The sequence below is a fragment of the Vulpes lagopus genome, chromosome 2 (genome assembly GCF_018345385.1).
Source record: "Vulpes lagopus strain Blue_001 chromosome 2, ASM1834538v1, whole genome shotgun sequence".
NCBI classification, from domain to species: Eukaryota; Metazoa; Chordata; class Mammalia; order Carnivora; family Canidae; genus Vulpes; species Vulpes lagopus.
The window spans coordinates 29730925-29748540 of NC_054825.1; the positions used below are offsets into that span (position 1 = coordinate 29730925).

General features: G+C 41.9%; 1 protein-coding gene across 1 annotated transcript in view; it reads left to right on the forward strand.

Moving 5' to 3' along the window:
• Positions 1-9025, forward strand: part of HPSE2 (heparanase 2 (inactive)) — a 634074-nt gene extending 625049 nt beyond the window's left edge. The window contains exon 12 of the mRNA XM_041746029.1: positions 5222-9025. Within this exon, the coding sequence (XP_041601963.1) occupies positions 5222-5387 (166 nt within the window). The 3' untranslated portion in view covers positions 5388-9025. The remainder of the gene's footprint in view (positions 1-5221) is intronic.
• The last annotated feature ends 8591 nt before the right edge of the window (positions 9026-17616 follow it).

A 17616-nucleotide genomic window follows, 5' to 3' on the forward strand; every position in this document is an offset into this window, starting at 1 on the left:
AGAACACCGTGAAATAGTAGAAAGAGAGGTCGGAAGGATTGAATTCGAGACCTAGCTTAGCACCTATTAGCTATGTGACCTTGCCCAGACCACTTAACCTCTCTGACTTCATCTCAATAGTAAAGTTACAATAATAATAATAATAATAATAATAATTGCCCCATGTACCTCATAGGGCTCTTTAGCAATCACAAGGGAGGCCAGATAGGACCATGATAAAGAACAGCATTGCAGATCTCACCCCTACCACTTATTGGCTTTGTGACTTAGGTGAGCCCCCTCTAAACTCTGAGGGGTCTCACCATAATATAGGGATGTTAACCCCTGTTTCAGCTGGTTGTTGGAAGAACTAAATGCAATAGTCAAATTAAATCATAGCTAAATGACTTTGTCTACAGAATAGTGTGTACTACTCGATTTTTATCATCAGTGTGACTCTTTTCAAACCTATAAATTGTTTATAAAAATGAAATATTATTGTAATATTTAGCATGCTATGACTTCACTGGGTAACAGGATAAATATTAGAAGAAAAATATAAGCATAAAAAATTGGATGGAGGTGGTAAAGCATGTGGTCCGTCTTTATAAGGGAGGGACTTCATAGATAAGGATGTATGGGGACTCAGGGTCTCACCAAATTAACTCATTTTAACTTAGTTAAGAGATGGTCATATGGATATTTTTTAAGGATGAAAAATACTGTCCATGATCAATGGCCTTGTGTCAGGTTGGGATAAGGTATCTGGTGAGTGACTGAGAATCAGGGATAATTCAGGTCTTATCTAACATCTCCAGAGCCATTGAGAGCAAGAGTAATTGGTAGGTTAATGAAATCTGTAAAGACAGCAAACCTCCAGGGAGCCAATCTCAAGCTGGAGAAACTCCTCCCTCCTCCCCACAGAAGATAAAAAGTAATGCAGAAGAGCACCAAAGTTCATTCACTCCAAAAATACTTCATCCCTACTCTACACTGAGAACCTTGTTAAGCACCAAGGATTTAGGTTTGAAAGACATGATCCCCTTCCTCACCAAGCTCACAGCCCAGTGAGGGGGAGTGTAAGTCACTACAATTCAGTAGGTAGTTATAGAGAAGTTAGGGTACAGGAGTGTCCAGAGTTGGGGCTTCTAGCCCAGCCCAGAGATTAGAGAAGGTTTCCCAGAGGGACAACACCTGAGCAGGTTCTGCAAGGACCCAATGTAGCTAGTCTGACAGGGGAGGAGGGTGGTTGTATTCTAGGAGGAAGATGCACCACAGAAGTGGAACCACAGGTTGTTCAATTTGGTCCTTCAGGGTAAGGGAGTCAGCCCTGCAAAAGAACTAGGGTTCCTTTTTAACATCAGCTAATGTCATGGCCTTGCCACATTATAGTGATTGTCCTTTTAAAATCTCTTGCTTGAGGGGCACCACAGGGGCTTAGTCAGTTAAGCGTCTGACTCTTGGTTTAAGCTCAGGTCATGGTCTCCAGGTCCTGAGATCCAGAGCCCTGCCCTGCATCAGGCTCCATGCTCAACAGGGAGTCTGCTTGTCCCTCCACTCCTCTTTCTCTACCACCCTCCCTCTGTCTCTAAAATAAATAAATAAAACCTTAAATCTCTTGTTTGAGAAAAGCACATGATGCCCCCCCCCCAAAAAAAAATTCCATTAGAAATCTTATAACAGTATTCAATGAACTTGTGTCTTACTAATCCCAACAGTGTCTGCTGGTACTTACACTTGAAAAATATTTATTATACCTTTGAAGGAACTTGTGTACTTTATTCCCAACAGTATCTACTGACATTGTCATTTGAAAAATATTTATGTGCAAGACTTAGCTAGCTTTTCATTGTGAAACACTCTTTGTTCATGCATAATTGTTCATGTTCATGACCTTACAAGGACTGCCAACTCAGCTCATGCCCCACTCCCCACCCCCAGAAGTTGGTGAGCCAGTTAGCATTGGAGTAAAGGGTACTGGCAGGATCTGAGACTGGAGAGCTAGCCAGAGCTAGGCTTCATTGTCCCTGTGAAAGTAGAAGGCATGGGGAGATGCTGAAGGGTTTAAAGGAGTGACAGCAATTGATGCTCTGCTGGCAATGTGGCAAGCAGCAGGAGAAAGGCAAGGCAGGAGACAAAGAGATGAGTTACATGGCAAGCTCTGAACTAAAGAATGGAAAGAAAGGAGCAGATATGAAAAATATTAAAAGGTAGAATTGATTGGACTCAGTGACCCTGATGTAAGAATTGGGGGCAAAGTCCCAGATGACCAGCTTTCTGGCTTAGGTAATTGGGTAGATGATGGTATCAACACAAAAAAAGGCAGAGAAAAGGACAGGGTTTGAGGAGAAAATTTTGACTTTGGACATAGTGACTTTGTAGTTCCTATGGGACAGCCAAGTGGAGATATATTAGAAGAAGGACCTAGGCTAGGTTTGGGAAGTATTGACATGGATAATAAAGTCCTGGGTGTGGGTAATAGCACTCAGCCATGGTATAGAGTGTGGGAGAAGAGGTCCAAGGACAAAACACCAAGAACCCTACCATCTAAGAGGCAGATAGAAGTGAACAATTCCCCTCAGGAGGCAACCACATGCAGAAATGAAGGAGAAGGAGAGTAGCAGCAAGAGAGAGACAGAAAGAGACAGAGGTACCACGGAGCCAAGGGAAGAGAGGATTTTAAGAAGAAGCCATGAAATTTGTCAGTCCCAAGAGCAGTCAAGTACAAGGACCAATAAGTTCACTAGTAGCTATGGTGAAAAGAATTAATAACAAAACACCATCTCCTACTTATGGGGCTCATTATGCTGTCAGAGCACCTCATACTTTGTATTTCATGTGTCTGGCCCTACAGCCTATAGCAACTGTCCAGAGGAAAAAGCCCCTAGAATGGAGGTGACTGTCTAGCAAGTTAGTGACTGGGCTCTGGAACTGGAGATCAGTCCAGAATCTCAACCATGCTCCCTGGTTCCACCCACACTTGGGTTAGTGTTTTATATTTATAAAACCAACAAGGAAATCAGAATGCGCCCTGTTCCAGAATAATGATATAGACATTCAAAGGCTTGCTTATCACACTTTCTTTTGCACTTCCCAGAATCCAGAGATATCAATGCTGTGCTGGGATCATGTGACTCCTAAAAGGCATTACCTAATTCCTTACAGGAAGGGCTTGCACCCAGTTCCATATGTAAGAGGGGTCATTGAAGGTCTTCAAGTAGAGCAGTGATATCAACTGAGGAGTCATTGGAAAGATTTATTAATTTTATTGAACTTGTATTTGACGGTCCGTATTGTCTGGTTGTTGGATATTCACACTACCTGAAACAAAATAATGACAGTACACTGTGAAGACCTGCTCTGGATTTTTTTTGCAACTGGACCCCTTCTCCTCACCATACCTCCCACTCCAATGAGTAGTCTATCTTCACCAGAGAGAGTCACTCAAATTTGGAGCAAAAGCTCCTTGCAGATTTGATGAGGTCAATACTTCATCAGATCTCAGTTCTCCTCCTTCTGTGCTTTTCCAGGGGACAGGTCTGGCTTTCCCTACAGGAGTCCCCTGCTCACTCTTTCATCCCTGAATCACACCAATAAGAAGAGGGCAGCTGCCCTTCTGGTCTGTCAGATCTGGACCAGGCCCAGACTTTTCCATGCGGGACCAGGCTTGGACCTGCCTCCCTGCCTTGCTCTCTGTTGGGAGCAATTCACAACATACTTATCTCTGGGAATTCACTGCTCTGCTGGGCATAGGTCTGAGTATCTCTCTCTAAACCTATCATTCATAGCACAGAAGTAATATGAAAAAAAGACCTCTGGGGGATCCCTGGGTGGCTCAGCGGTTTGGCGCCTGCCTTTGGCCCAGGGCGTGATCCTGGAGTCCGGGGATCGAGTCCCGCGTCGGTCTCCTGGCATGGAGCCTGCTTCTCCCTCCTCCTGTGTCTCTGCCCCTCTCTCTCTCTCTCTCTATGTCTATCATAAGTAAATAAATAAATATTTTTTAAAAAGACCTCTGTATCAGTGTCTAACATTACATTCTCTACATCTCTCTATGGTCCAGATAGTATCACTGCACTGTTATCACATTGGAGGTTGGGCAAGGCCCCAAAACAGTCACCACTATGCAATGTTGATTTTCTGAGGGTGACTCATAGTCTTAGTTCCAGCTGGTGGCCTGGCTCTGGCCTTTTCTTCTGACCCAGAAAACTGAGCTTCAATCTGGGTACATGACTGCACAAGTCATTCTGGGTCAGGACAGGAACAGCTGAGAAGTTCTCTGGATTCTGTACCACTGGCCAAGGATGAGTGATGAGCTACTTCCTTTCCTCCTAAGTGTACTCTGTCTGTGGCCCTCTTCTCATGATTGAAGATGGCTGGTACACAGGAAGAATAAAAGCAAGCAGGATGGGTGAATTGGAATTTTAAAATGCCTGCTTTATCGCCTACTCCATTGTGTTGCTAAAACAGAAACATCCGTTAAATATTAGATATGAGGGGCACCTGGGTGGCTTAGTCAGTTGAGTGTCCAACCTTTGATCGTGATCTCAAGGTCATGAGATCGAGCCCCACTTAAGCTTCTATCTCTCCCTCTCCCTCTGCCCTCTGTCCCTGCTCGCATTCTCTCTCTCTAAAATAAATAGTTATGAAAATTCATTCTCAGAAAAAGGAGAGTCATTAAATGTCTGTCTCCTGCTTCAGAACAAGCCTAGACAAGTAACATGATGTTAATTCTCTCATCTCTCAACTAAATTAAAGAGATCAGTTAACTAGGAGACTTCTGAAATCATCTTAAGCCTATGCAACATTCCACTGGAAAAAAATTCTCTCTGTGTAAAGTCAAATTGAACTGCTATTATGATTTTTAAAAAATAGGTGTGATACACTTTTTAGCTTCTGCATCACAGACTTTTTGCTTGTCTAAATGACGTGTCTCTGCAACTAGACAACCTGTGTTCAAATCCTGGCTCCCAGACCAACAAGCTGGATGACCTTGGACAAGCCACTTAGCCATCCTGGGTAAAATGGGATAATGGCATTTCTTTCTTGGAGCATTGCTGGAGTATTTTTAATACATTTTAAAAAGTAAAACACCGAGGTGAGAGCCTGGGCATACCAAGTGTCAGTACAGGAGAGCCCGGGCAGTTTCAGACTGACTGATACTAGGTGGCAGGCAATCATGGGCTGCCCAGGCTCTGCTGTGATGATGCAATAACAAGCTCCCTGCTGTTTTTCTTCACTGTAGGTCAGTGCAGCTGAATGGCCAGCCCCTAGTGATGGTGGATGATGGGACCCTTCCAGAACTGAAGCCCCGCCCCCTGCGGCCCGGCAGGACTTTGGTCATCCCTCCAGTCACCATGGGCTTTTATGTGGTCAAGAATGTCAACGCTTTGGCCTGCCGCTACCGATAAGCCACCCTCATACCCACAAGTTACCAGCTGGTCTGCTGGACCACTTTCCACTCTCCCACCCTGATAGTATCCTGATTTTTCAGACATCTTCTTAGCAACAAATCAATCTCTGCTGCCCCATCCTGCTGGAATCAGCAGACTTGCTCTCCAAAGAGACTAATGCCATAGCATGAGCTTAGCCTAGGTAGGCCACATCCACCCCAAAGGAACATGTAGACATCACCCATCACTGTACCTATGTAAGGAGGAAGGTACATGTATAGAGCTGTATGTATCCATGTATACACCATGTAAATGAGCTGATGGCACATGCCAAGGACAGATGAAACAGCTCTCCATGATCCGGGTCACACAGCTATACGACTGTGGACCATAGTGTGTGACTGCTGCCCTCAGCACAAAATGGGGAAGGAAACCACCAGGTGGGCCCTCAGGAGCCCAGTCCTCTGATTCCTCTCCTTGTCTGTTCCCTGCTGTTGCCCTGGGTTTCCCATCACCTCTCTTCCTACAGGGGAGCAGGCAGGTGGGTCAGCGCCGGCCTGCTGGGTGAGCTGTTTCTGTCATTTCCTGGTTGATGCATGATTGTGTGCATCTGGGCTTCTGACAGTGGCATCCATCACTGACTATTCCTCTGGGAAGCGGGTGCTTCAAAAGTAAAATTGCAATCATACTCCAGATTTTGTAAGAGGGTTCTATTCCTCTGTGCATCCAGATTCCCCTGGGGTTGGAATGGGAGTCAGGTAACAATATTCATGGAGTGGAGAACAATGTATTAGGCACCACAGAAAGCAATCATCATCCGTCATGTGGCTGAGAGGAAGAGAGCTTCAGCACAAAGAGAAAGCATACTGAACCAGCAAATGCACATGCACACGTGCACACACGCACGTGCACACACACCCCAACTGAACAAGCAAATAATTAGACCTGTATCAAATCTGAAGGAATTTTAAGGGCATGTAGATCAAGCTCTTAATAGTTTGTCTGACCAAAACCATAAAAAAAAAAGGTGTAAATCGAAAGTCATCACTGTAAGATACAAGGGAATCTAACCTTTCTGCCTCTTCCCAAGGAGTGGTGAGCCTGCCAGTGGCATTTCCTAGGCAGAAAGCTAGTCCAGTCCTGAAAGATGACCAGGTCTCTGCTCTCCCAGACCAGCCCCCAGGCAACAGAACGAAGCTTTCAAAGCTTTCAGTTCACCACCTGGGGAAGAGGGAATCTGGAAACTGAGGTCTGCTGGGGAACTGTGGAGTGGTGAGTGGGATCCCCCTCCCCCAAACTGGGCAGGGGACGTGGACTGATTTAAAGTTTATGATAAACCTTCCATATGATTTAAGAGGTAAGATGCAAATAAGCTGCCACTGAAACGACTCTTTCCTATGGGTTTGATTTTCTTTCTCAGGGTAAATGGCATGAATGACAGGGGCTAAGGACAGGGCCACGTCTGAGGTGACACAAGGGAGGAAGTCTGGAAGACTCAGCATGGAGAACGGAGATGGGGGGTGTTTGGGGGGAGGGAAGCCAACAGGCCACTCTTTGCGTGAGGAAGAGTGGACTTGGGTTTTGTCAAGTGTGTCAGCAGTTCCAGGAGGATGAGTACACCCGAGGTGGGGGACCAAATACTGGGCTGGACCTGGTCAGTGGGCATGCTCAGCCCAGAAGAGGATGGAGAGAGGGGAGCAGACCCTGGCACTGTCAGGTGCAAGGTTATCCTAGGGGGCCTCCTCCTCAGGAAGCAGGCAGCTCCTGCTGCAGCCTCAGCTCTGGTGGGGAGCGAAGGAAGAGAAGCGCCAAGGCTGGGATAGAACAACCCAAATGAGGACAGCCCAAGTAAGGAAGACAGAGGAAAGGAGACACCAAGAAGTTGTCTCCCCAAACTTTAAAAAATTTGTGCAGATACGAAAATCTCCTCTATATACGGGCACAGCTATAGGCCTCCAATGATAACATAAATGAGCAGCAGTCCCAGTGGGTCTGGGCCTGGCCAGTTTGCTTTACATATATAGTAGCCCCATGAAGGAGTCCCTGGTTTTACCCCCACCTTCCCATGAGGTGTGGAGAGAGGTCGTAGCTGGCCCAGGGCCATCCAGGGCAGTGGGTTGCTGAGTGGAGAATAATCCAGTGCTTGTTCATTTAACCACCAAGCCCAGTGGTTGCCCACCTCACAGCCTCACTCCCTCACTTCGAATTCAATGCAGTCAAACCTCCAGAGCTCCGTGCAAAGCACACTTTGTGTAAATAAGTGTTGATTCTTCACTAAGCTTCTAAGCCTGCAGAAGATAGGCAGTTTCTGCTTCTTTTTTCTTTCTCTGTGTATTAAATGCTCCCAAGAGGTTTAAATTTTGCTTTTTGGGGTTTTTTTTTTTTTTTAGTTAATAAAAAGGGAAGAGGGAATCATTGAAATTTATCTTTGGGATCCTGAAATTCTAATTTTGTGACTGTCTCCTGGAAGTATTTGCGTTATTCAAAGGAAACTGATAACATCATATTCTTTAGGGATTTCCCTATAGAGCATCTGTCCTGGCTTTTGCATTTGGGATGGGGGATAATTACTAAATCAGTAGGGCTCACTTCCTATAAGGGATTCCCCTATAACACTCCCCCAAAAGACAGCCTGTGGCAAAACTCAGCATCACAATGCATACCAGGGGAGCAGTTTGCAAGGCTGGGCCCTGGGACAAAAGAGTTCATCCACTAGCTTCCCAGATCAGATTTTTTCCTCCCAAGATAAGACATGGCTGAGATCATCCAAGACTTTAGAGCCACTTTATTTGAAACTGAAGAATGGGCTTGCAGAGATGCTTATTTGAAAGCATAATAAGGTATAATGAGAAGTCTTTGCCTTTTGTTGAGATGATCGTCTGTTCTCCCTGCCTCTAGGAATGATTTTCTTTCTCTTTTCTTATCACAAAGGTTCAGAACAAATTCTCATTGTTGTCTGAAGAAAAAGTCTCAATTCTTCTAGTTACCTGAAAAAGCTGCAACTGTGGGATATTAGCTTATCTCTGGATGGAGAAAAGCTTGAAAATTCCAGAACAGGTCTACAATGAGGCTAAGGCCTGGGACCCCCCAGAACAATTCCCAATGGCCCAGGGGCCCTCATAGCCCCAGCCCCTCCCCAGCAGTTGGGCCCAAGCCCTGCATCCTCCAAATGGTAGAAGCTTTTGGTGGATTTCACCTGAAAGTTCTCCTGCTGGCCTGGAGCATCAGAAGCTGCTGAGGCTTTGGGGGTGGAGGGGGGTAAGGGGGATGGAGGGGGTGTGCAGGGAAGGGATCCAGCCTGACTGTGAACCTGGCTGTGAACTGCTGAGCTGCTGGAGGGGTTCTGGCCATGCCCCACATCTGCAGGTGTGGTCCACAAGTACATTCCAGGCCCATGTTTGGGAGGGATGCAGCTGCTGGATTCACCTTGGAAATCCACTGAGAGAGGCTTTATTTCTGAAAACAAAAGGGCAGTATTTAAACTCTGCAGAAGCAAAGATGAAGCAGGTAGATATCACTGGCAATAAAAAACACTAGGACAGAGAAAGACTTTAAAAATTTGAAGCATCAGGGGATCCCTGGGTGACTCAGCGGTTTAGCGCCTGCCTTTGGCCCAGGATGTGGTCCTGGAGTCCCGGGATCGAGTCCCACATCAGGCTCCCTGCATGGAGCCTGCTTCTCCCTCTGCCTCTGTCTCTGCCTCTCTCTGTGTGTCTCTCATGAATAAATGAATAAAATCTTTTTAAAAAATGTTTTTGAAGCATTAATAGAATATCTAAAAATAATAGAGATGTGTCTTGGAGAAGGTAAGGGAAGAAGGGGCATAAAACATTTATGCACAAGGGTTCCTGCACTACCCTTCTCTCTCCAACCTCAGTACTCCTGCCCCAGCCCACTGCTTTCCCACTAACTTCTCTCCAGTTTCATTGCCTTCCCTCTGCCTCAGGCTCCCAACCTGGAGGCCAGGGAAATCTGTACTGACCAGGAATTAAGTCTTATTGTAGAATTGTTTGCAATCTTTTCTTAGGATATACCAGAATTGCAAATAAGGTAGTAAGGGGCACTCAAAGATAAACAGTTTTTATAAGACTCAAAAAATATATATTTTTTTAGAGCTTTAGAATCATTGCTTTAGAATCACATGGACACAAAAACTTCTGTAACTGCCTTCTTATGCCCAGTCCTGGGTGGCGACTGTTTGGGGAAGACCAGAGAAGTGATTTGTCCAAGACAATCCAGATAAGCAGAGCGGCAGAACCAGGAGTCAAACCCAGATCTGTTGGATTCCAAAGCCTGCTCTCATTGAACCATGCTCTCATTGGACTGGTGGTGGCCAACTTTTTCTCACCTCCAAATTGTCCACAGCTAGCTTTCTTAACAGCCTGTGCATGTCTACAGAAACCCCTACTAGTGCTTTCACCCAGGACAGCTGTCAAGTAGGGGGAAGCCTGTGAGCAGGCCTAATGAGTAGTGAGTAGGGCTGTAACCTACCAACCTTGGCTGTAACATTTGGAATCCACCCTCCCCTCAGGCCCACCAGTGGTCCTCCTGGTCACTCCTCCCCTGTGTTTTTCTGTAGAATAATTTAAAGGACCACTCCTACCATCACCACCCACCACAGGTGATGATTCCTGATATTTCTAAGTCCTGGAGAGCCAGGCAGCACCCACACATGCATTGTTCCTGAAAGCACTGCTCCTCCTGTCCCCATCACTAAGAGGTTTGGAAGTTTCTCTTTGTCTTCCAGACTAAATAATAAATCCATTAACTACTGCCAGAGGGGTTGTATTTGTATAGACCACTCTAAAATAAGAAAGCTAAAACACAACAAACCAACTGCTTTGGCACCCACTTCCTACTAAACAGCAGAGCAGCTCCCCCAGGAGCCCTGGAGCATTTGGAAGGAGCTGACCAAATTCCAAATGACTGGCTCATGAGTAAACCCCCCTGTCCTATGCACCCCGCTGAGAAAAGGGGCCCTTCTTTACAGCCCACAGCATGAACTTTACTCTTCTAATTATTCATGAAAATATTCTAGGATTCTTTTTCAAGTTGTAAATGTTATATAATAAATTATATTTTTGGAAGAAGCAAAAAAGAAACCTAAGTTTTATTCATCTGGAAGTTGGCAAAATGAATAAAGGAACACCTCCCAGGGAAAGTTTCTTCTCTGCAGGGGATTTTACCAGGTGTTAATATTTGCTTCCAAAAACAGATTATATTAAGGTTTATACGAGCTTGGTGATTGCAGGGAGTCTGGGTCCATGAGGTAGTTTATATTTTGAGGTGACATTCTGTAAGTAATAAAATGTGAATGCTCTAACTTTCTGTTCTCAGGGTGTTCTGTGGGGAGAAGGGGGAGGCGGGGCACAGTTGTCCACACTACATTTCCACCCAACGAACTAACACACGGTGGGATCATTGGTTTCGTGATGTGCTGCCGTCTCCCTATTTCCTCTTCTCCACAGGCTTTGCTTCCAGTATTAGGGCTCTAAATGCAAATGAAATGTTACTGTTCAAGTTAGGTGACATGCACTATGTCAAAGTAACTGTTAACTGCAATATCAGATAAACCCCAGAATCTCAATGACCTAACATAATTGACATTTATTTCTTGCTAATAGACCATGCAAAGTTCAACTGGTGGCAGTGGGGTAAGTAGTGGTTCCATTCCCCACAGCCCTTCAGGGACCCAGATGGAAGGCAGTCTGCCATCTCAGCACTTGGCCTCCAAGGTTGCTATGGGCATCCACCTGTAGTTGGCAGACGAGAAGAGAGAGTGTGCAGAACCACCTATGCTAGCTTAGGGGCCTAACCTGGAATTCACATAAATTCCTTCCACTCAATTCCATTGACCATCAGTCACATAGTCCCATCTAGATGTGAAGGTTTCAGAAATGAAGTTCCTGGCTGGACAGTCACTTCTCAACAATTGTATTCCATTGCTATAAATGGAATGTCTTTGATCCCCCGCCCCCCAAACTCATATTGAAACCTTATCCTATGTGATGGTCTCCCAATGAGATAGTATTTGGATGTGGGGGCCTTTGGGAGTGATTAGATCATGAGGGTGCAGTTTTCATGAATGGGATTATAAAAGAGACTGCAGAGGGCTCCTTTGCTCCTTCGACCATGTGAGAACACATCCGAAAGGTTCTTATGAACCAGAAAGGGCCTCTCATCAGATACTGAAGCTGCTGGAACCTTGATCTTGAACCTCTCTGCCTCCAGAACTGTGAGGAATAAACCTCTGTTGTTTAGAAGCCATCCTGTCTATGGTATTTTTATTATAGAAGCCTGAACAGACTAGGACATTCATGAAAAAGGAGCACAAAACTTTGATGGACAGCTAGGAGATGATAAAATGTATCAATGATATCGGGTCTCTCTGGTTAATTTGCCATCATGTGAGTGTTACAAGTGAGTGGTGATATCTAAATTCAGAGGATTCTTTTACATATTTCAGATTGACCTAGAGGAGCTTTCTTCTCCCTCTTTCCCTTCCCTTAAGTCATGCCACGCCTAGTACTTGGCCTAATTTTAACAGAAAACAATCTTTGTGTTGTCTCACTGCTATCCAGTTAGGATGCATCTAGTATGGATGCTGTGCCCTCTACCAGACATATCAGAAATATAATTTAAAACCTCCAAATAAAATAATAAAAAGTAAAACCTCAAATAGCAAAGCGGAATCAAAGAGGCCATAGCTACAGACCAAATGGGAACCCACCCCTGGAGATGACACAATTTTCACTGGTTGAATCCACCTGAGGAGAGCGGGAATCTATATCTTCAGACAAGTTAAGGAGGCTATTCTGGTCTCGGGTCCTGACTGCCCGTCTACTGTGTGATGTTAAACAAGTCACTGGCCTCTGGAGCTTAGAGCCCTCATCTGTAAAATGAGGACCTCAGATTAAGTGAACTCTAGGGTCACCCAAAACTCCCTACTGCCCAAGTTCATAAATATATGCATACACACACACACACACACATATACACACATATATATTGTATATATATACATATATATGTATAAATATATACGTATATATTTAGATATACCTTTCTGAGAGGTCTCAAAGTTAGCCTTACATTTTTTGTCGCTGCTTCTATATAAATACAATGTGCCTTCAGGATCCATGCACGTGAAATTTAACAGACCACACCATTTGACGATTTTTGTTTCTAGAGGTAAGGTCATGATTTTTCTTTGAGTTAATTACTTGACTCCTCCCATCCAAATTTCTTCCAAGCAGCGACTTAGTGCAAATTTAATGTAAATGAAGCACGCCCCAAGGCAAACTCGCCTTGTTATTAGGTATTTAAAAGAAAAAAACAGTTGACCTCACTTTTGAGAAATTAAATTGCACTATAAGACATGAACAAGGGATGCCACAGCAACATTTGAAATGTAACACAGTAGATTTTTTTCACGTGTACACCTAATGTCCTGGAATTCAACTATTTGGGGGGGGGGGGGAGCAGTGGAGGAGTGAGGAAGTGGGAGGGGCAATGAAAGATGCAGGGTGGACAGCAAAAAGAATGAATAATTAAAATAATGCTAAGGGAGATGCAGGGAAGAACAAAGAGCAACATAAATGGTAAATATATGGGGAATTCTAAATAAATATAAGACAATAATAATGGTATTTCATAGAATTGAAAATGCGTTACAATAGCATACATTTTAAAAGCAGACAGGCAAGTATTCTAACATCCTTTCATTTTCAAGGAAGAGGTAAAAGTACCAATTTATATTAAACTTTGATAAGTCAAGGATGCATGTTTTACTCCCTAGGGTAACCACTAAAAGAATATTAAAAGAAGGCATTATTTCTAAGTGAATAGAGGCAGGGAGAAGAGTGGAATCAAAATAAGAAATAATTGACCTAAAAGAAAGCAAGAAAAGAAATAACAAAGAACAGGTGGGACAAATAGAAAATGAATAGTAAGATGATAGATTTGAACACAAATTTGTAATGTTATTAAATGTAAGTAGAATGCTCCAATTAAAAGACAAAGATTGTCGGAGAAGATAAAAAGAAACAAAGCCCAACTAAATGCCATTTAAAAAGAAACATCTAAAATATAAGAAGGTAAAAGGATTAAAAAAAGATATGCCATGCAACAAGAGGTTATGTTGATATAAGACAATAAATACTTTTGTAAAACAAAAAGCACTGTTAATAATGGAGAGGGACATTTCATAAAGAATTTTTAACCATAAAAATTCTAAATTTGTATGCACTTAAATAACAAACCTTATCTGTAAGAAAAGCCTCACAGAAATATAAGGGGAAAAGACAAATTCACATGTATAATAGGAAATTCTTTTTTTTTTTTTTAAGATTTTATTTATTTATTCATGAGAGACACACAGAGAGAGAGGCAGAGACACAGGCAGAGGGAGAAGCAGGCTCCATGCAGGGAGCCCAACATGGGACTTGATCCCGGGTCTCCAGGATCACACCCCAGGCTGATGGCGGCGCTAAACCGCTAAGCCACCGGGTCTGCCCTGTAATAGGAAATTCTAAACACATTTCTCTCAAAAAATGAGAGAAAAGGCAGACAAACTCAGAAAGGATAGAAAATTCAGACAATTAACAAATTTCATCTAAATGAAATTTGATGCATAAATTTTAAAATGAAATTAAATCATATATACAGGGATACCTGGGTGGCTCAGGGGTTGAGAATCTGCCTTTGGTTCAGGTTGTGATCCTGGAATCCCAGGATCGAGTCCCGCATCGGGCTCCTTGCGTGGAGCCTGCTTCTCCCTCTGCCTATGTTTCTGCCTCTCTCTGTGTCTCTCATGAATAAATGAATAAATAATTTTTTAAAAATTAAAAAAAATCATATATATATACATATCTATGTGTGTGCACATGTATGAAGCAAAAACTGACCCACGGTCAGTAAAAATGTTTTTGTTTGTTTGTTTGTTTGTTTTAGTAAAAATGTTAATGCCAAGCTATACTAATGCCTGAGGCAAATAGGTAAATCAGAAATACTGATCAAATTTATATTCAAAATTTTGATATTTTGTTCATCATGGATTTTTTGCATTAGTTTTGACTTTTGAAAACATTAATTAGAATAGTGTTATATTGATTACCAAATTTTTTGACATCCCTTTAAAATCTTCAGAGTATCTCATTCTCCCCACCCCCATCCTGGTCCTGAAGCCAATATAGGAGGTAAAATGGAATCCTAGAAGGACTCAATAAATGTTTTTAAAGGCATAAAAAGAGGAAAAAAGAAACAAAAGGTGGGACAAATGCAAAACAAATAGCAAGATAATGACTGATAGGCTTTAAACCACAGTACTAATCCCATTAATGTGAGTTGTTCTTTACACACAATCTGACAAATCTGTCTGGCAGAGATGGTCAGTCTGGAAAAAAAATCAGACCCAAGTATAACGTGCCTACAAAAAAAACTGTGTTTTACATATGAAGACACAAGTAGATTAAGATTAAAGGATGGAAGATTACATATGCAGGGGAGGTAAAATGTCTCCTCTACCCTCTCAGGGTTTCTGGCTGAGGCTGACACAAAACAGTCCCAGGAGAGAAGCACAGAGATTTTATTTAGTAATTTTTAACACCTATGTGGGAGCCCCCACAAGAACGAAGATCCGAAGAACTGGCAAGGCCTAAGTAGATACGAGACTGAAGAAAGAGTGGCAATTGTGGAGAAGTAACTAGAGTATATGAAGAGACTACAGAAAGATAAGAGTTATTTTAACCTAGTCTATTTGTACAGATTTCTCTCTGCCTAGATTGCCCTTCTCTGGTGCAAAGAAATTTCCTTTCCTCCCGGAAAGAGGAGGGCATCTTTCCCATAGAAGTTTCATCTCCTGCTTACTGAAAGAAAAGGGAAGGTCAGTGTGCCCTTCTTGCACCTGCTATGTTTCAAGTGCCTTTAGCTCACAATAATCAACACACCAAAGTAGCATATTTTGGGGTTACATGTCTTGAACGCTTCCATATGCCATATTAACTAATCAAAATAAAGCTGTCATGGTGACACTATTCTCAAAGTAGATTTAGTGCAATGAATAGTGTTAAGGATGAAAAGGCAATTTTATAATGGTATGGGGGCTCATTCATTAAGAGAACATAATAATCATACTGTTAATGTATCAAATAACAGAGCTTCAAAATACATGAAGCAAAACCTGACAGAATCATGAGGAGAAATAGACAAATCCACAATTGTAGTTAGAGAATTCAATATCACCATCTCAATATTTGATAGAAAAGGTACACAGAAAATCATTAAGGAGATAGAAGACTTAAGTGTCAGTATCAACCAGCTTGGCCTAATTGACATTTGTAGATCACTCAACCCAACAAAAGAATGATATATATTATTCTCAAGTACACCTGAAACATTTACCAAGATTTACCATATCCTAAGCCATCAATACATTTAAGAGGACTCAAGTCTCACAAAGCATATTCTCTGGCCAAATGGAATTGAAATAGAAAACAATTACATAAAGATACCTTAAAGATACCTGGAAAATAGTTGGAAATAACTATTCAAATAGTTGGAAATTAATACCACACTTCTAAATAATCCACGAGCCAAAAATAATCAAAGGAAAAATTAGAAAGCATTTTGAACTCATTGAAAATGAAAATATGACATATCAAAAGCTGTGGGTGCTGATAAACAGTACCTCGGGGAAAATTTATAGGAGCAAACTGCCTTGTTGGAAAAAAAGACAAAAGGTCTCAAATAAAATGGGTCAGTTTCTACCCTAAGAAACTAAAAAATAATAATAATAAATAAGAACAAATTAAATCCAAAGTAAACAGAGGAAAGGAAATAGTAAATAGTGCAAAAATTGATGAAATAAACAGAAAAACCAATGAAAATTGTTGAAACCAAAAGCTGTTTGAAAAAAATCAATAAAATCCTTAGTGTGATCTGAATCCTTCTAAATTTATTGAACAGAATAGAGAATCCAGAAATAGAGCCACATATTTATATTCAACTTATTTGAGACAAATGTGTCAATGTAATTCGATGAAGAAAGGATATTTTTTTTCAACAAATGGTGTTAGAAAAATTGGGTATCTATATGCAGAAAAATGAACCTGAATATTTCTCTCATGCTTTCTACAAAAAATCAACTTGAAATGGATCATAGACTTAAGTGCAAAACAAACTATGAAACTTCTGGAAGAAAACAGAAGGAAATCTTTGTGACCCTGGTTTAAGCAAAGATGTTTTAGGCAGTGGCTCAAAAAGCACAAAAATTTCTGTTCCTCAAAAGTCACTGTAAAAGAAAATGAAAAGACAAAGCCACAGGCAGGCAAAAGAAGGAAAGAAAGAAAAAGAAAGAAAGAAAGAAAGAAAGAAAGAAAGAAAGAAAGAAAGAAAGAAAGAAAGAAAGAAAGAAAGAAAACATATCTGGTAACGAATTCATTCTAAATATATAAAGGAATCATATAAGTAACAAGAAAAAAATTCTAATTTTAAAATGGGCAAATGATCTGAACATTTAACACATGGCATTTAACACATGAAAAGAAGTTCAACGTCATTAGTCATTAGGAAAATGGAAATTCAGACCCCAGTGGGATACTACAACATACCTACTAGAATGGCTAAAATTACAGAAGGACAATGTCAAATGCTAAGGAGGCTACAGAGCAGCAAACTCTTTCAGAGCTGCCAGGGTGGGTGTAAAATGGTGCATTCACTTTACTGTACAGCCTGTACCATACAGTTACTTACTATACAGCCCCACCATCCTACTCCTAAGAATTTACCCAAGTAAAATAGAAACTTATGTTGACACAGAAGCTTGGATATAATTACAAATGGGTATAGTGGATTAAATCAAAATTGAAAACGTTTGTGCCACAAATGATACCATTTAGAAAGCAAAAAACCAAACCACATAAAGGGGGGGAAACTATAAATCATAGATCTACTAGGGGACTTGTATCCAGGATATATAGAGAACTCCTACAATTTGATAATAAAAAGACAAGTAATTTTTAAATGGGCAAAGGAATTGAACGTACATTTCTTGAAAGAAGATTCACAAATGGCCAAAAAGCACACGAAAGATGCTGAACACCGTTAGTCATTAGGAAAATGCAAATCAAAATCAGGAGATACCACTTTACACCCACCAGGATGGCTAAATAAAAACAGACAATAACAAGTGTTGACACAGATGTGGAGAATTGGGACCCTCCCACATTGCTGGTGAGAAATGGAAACT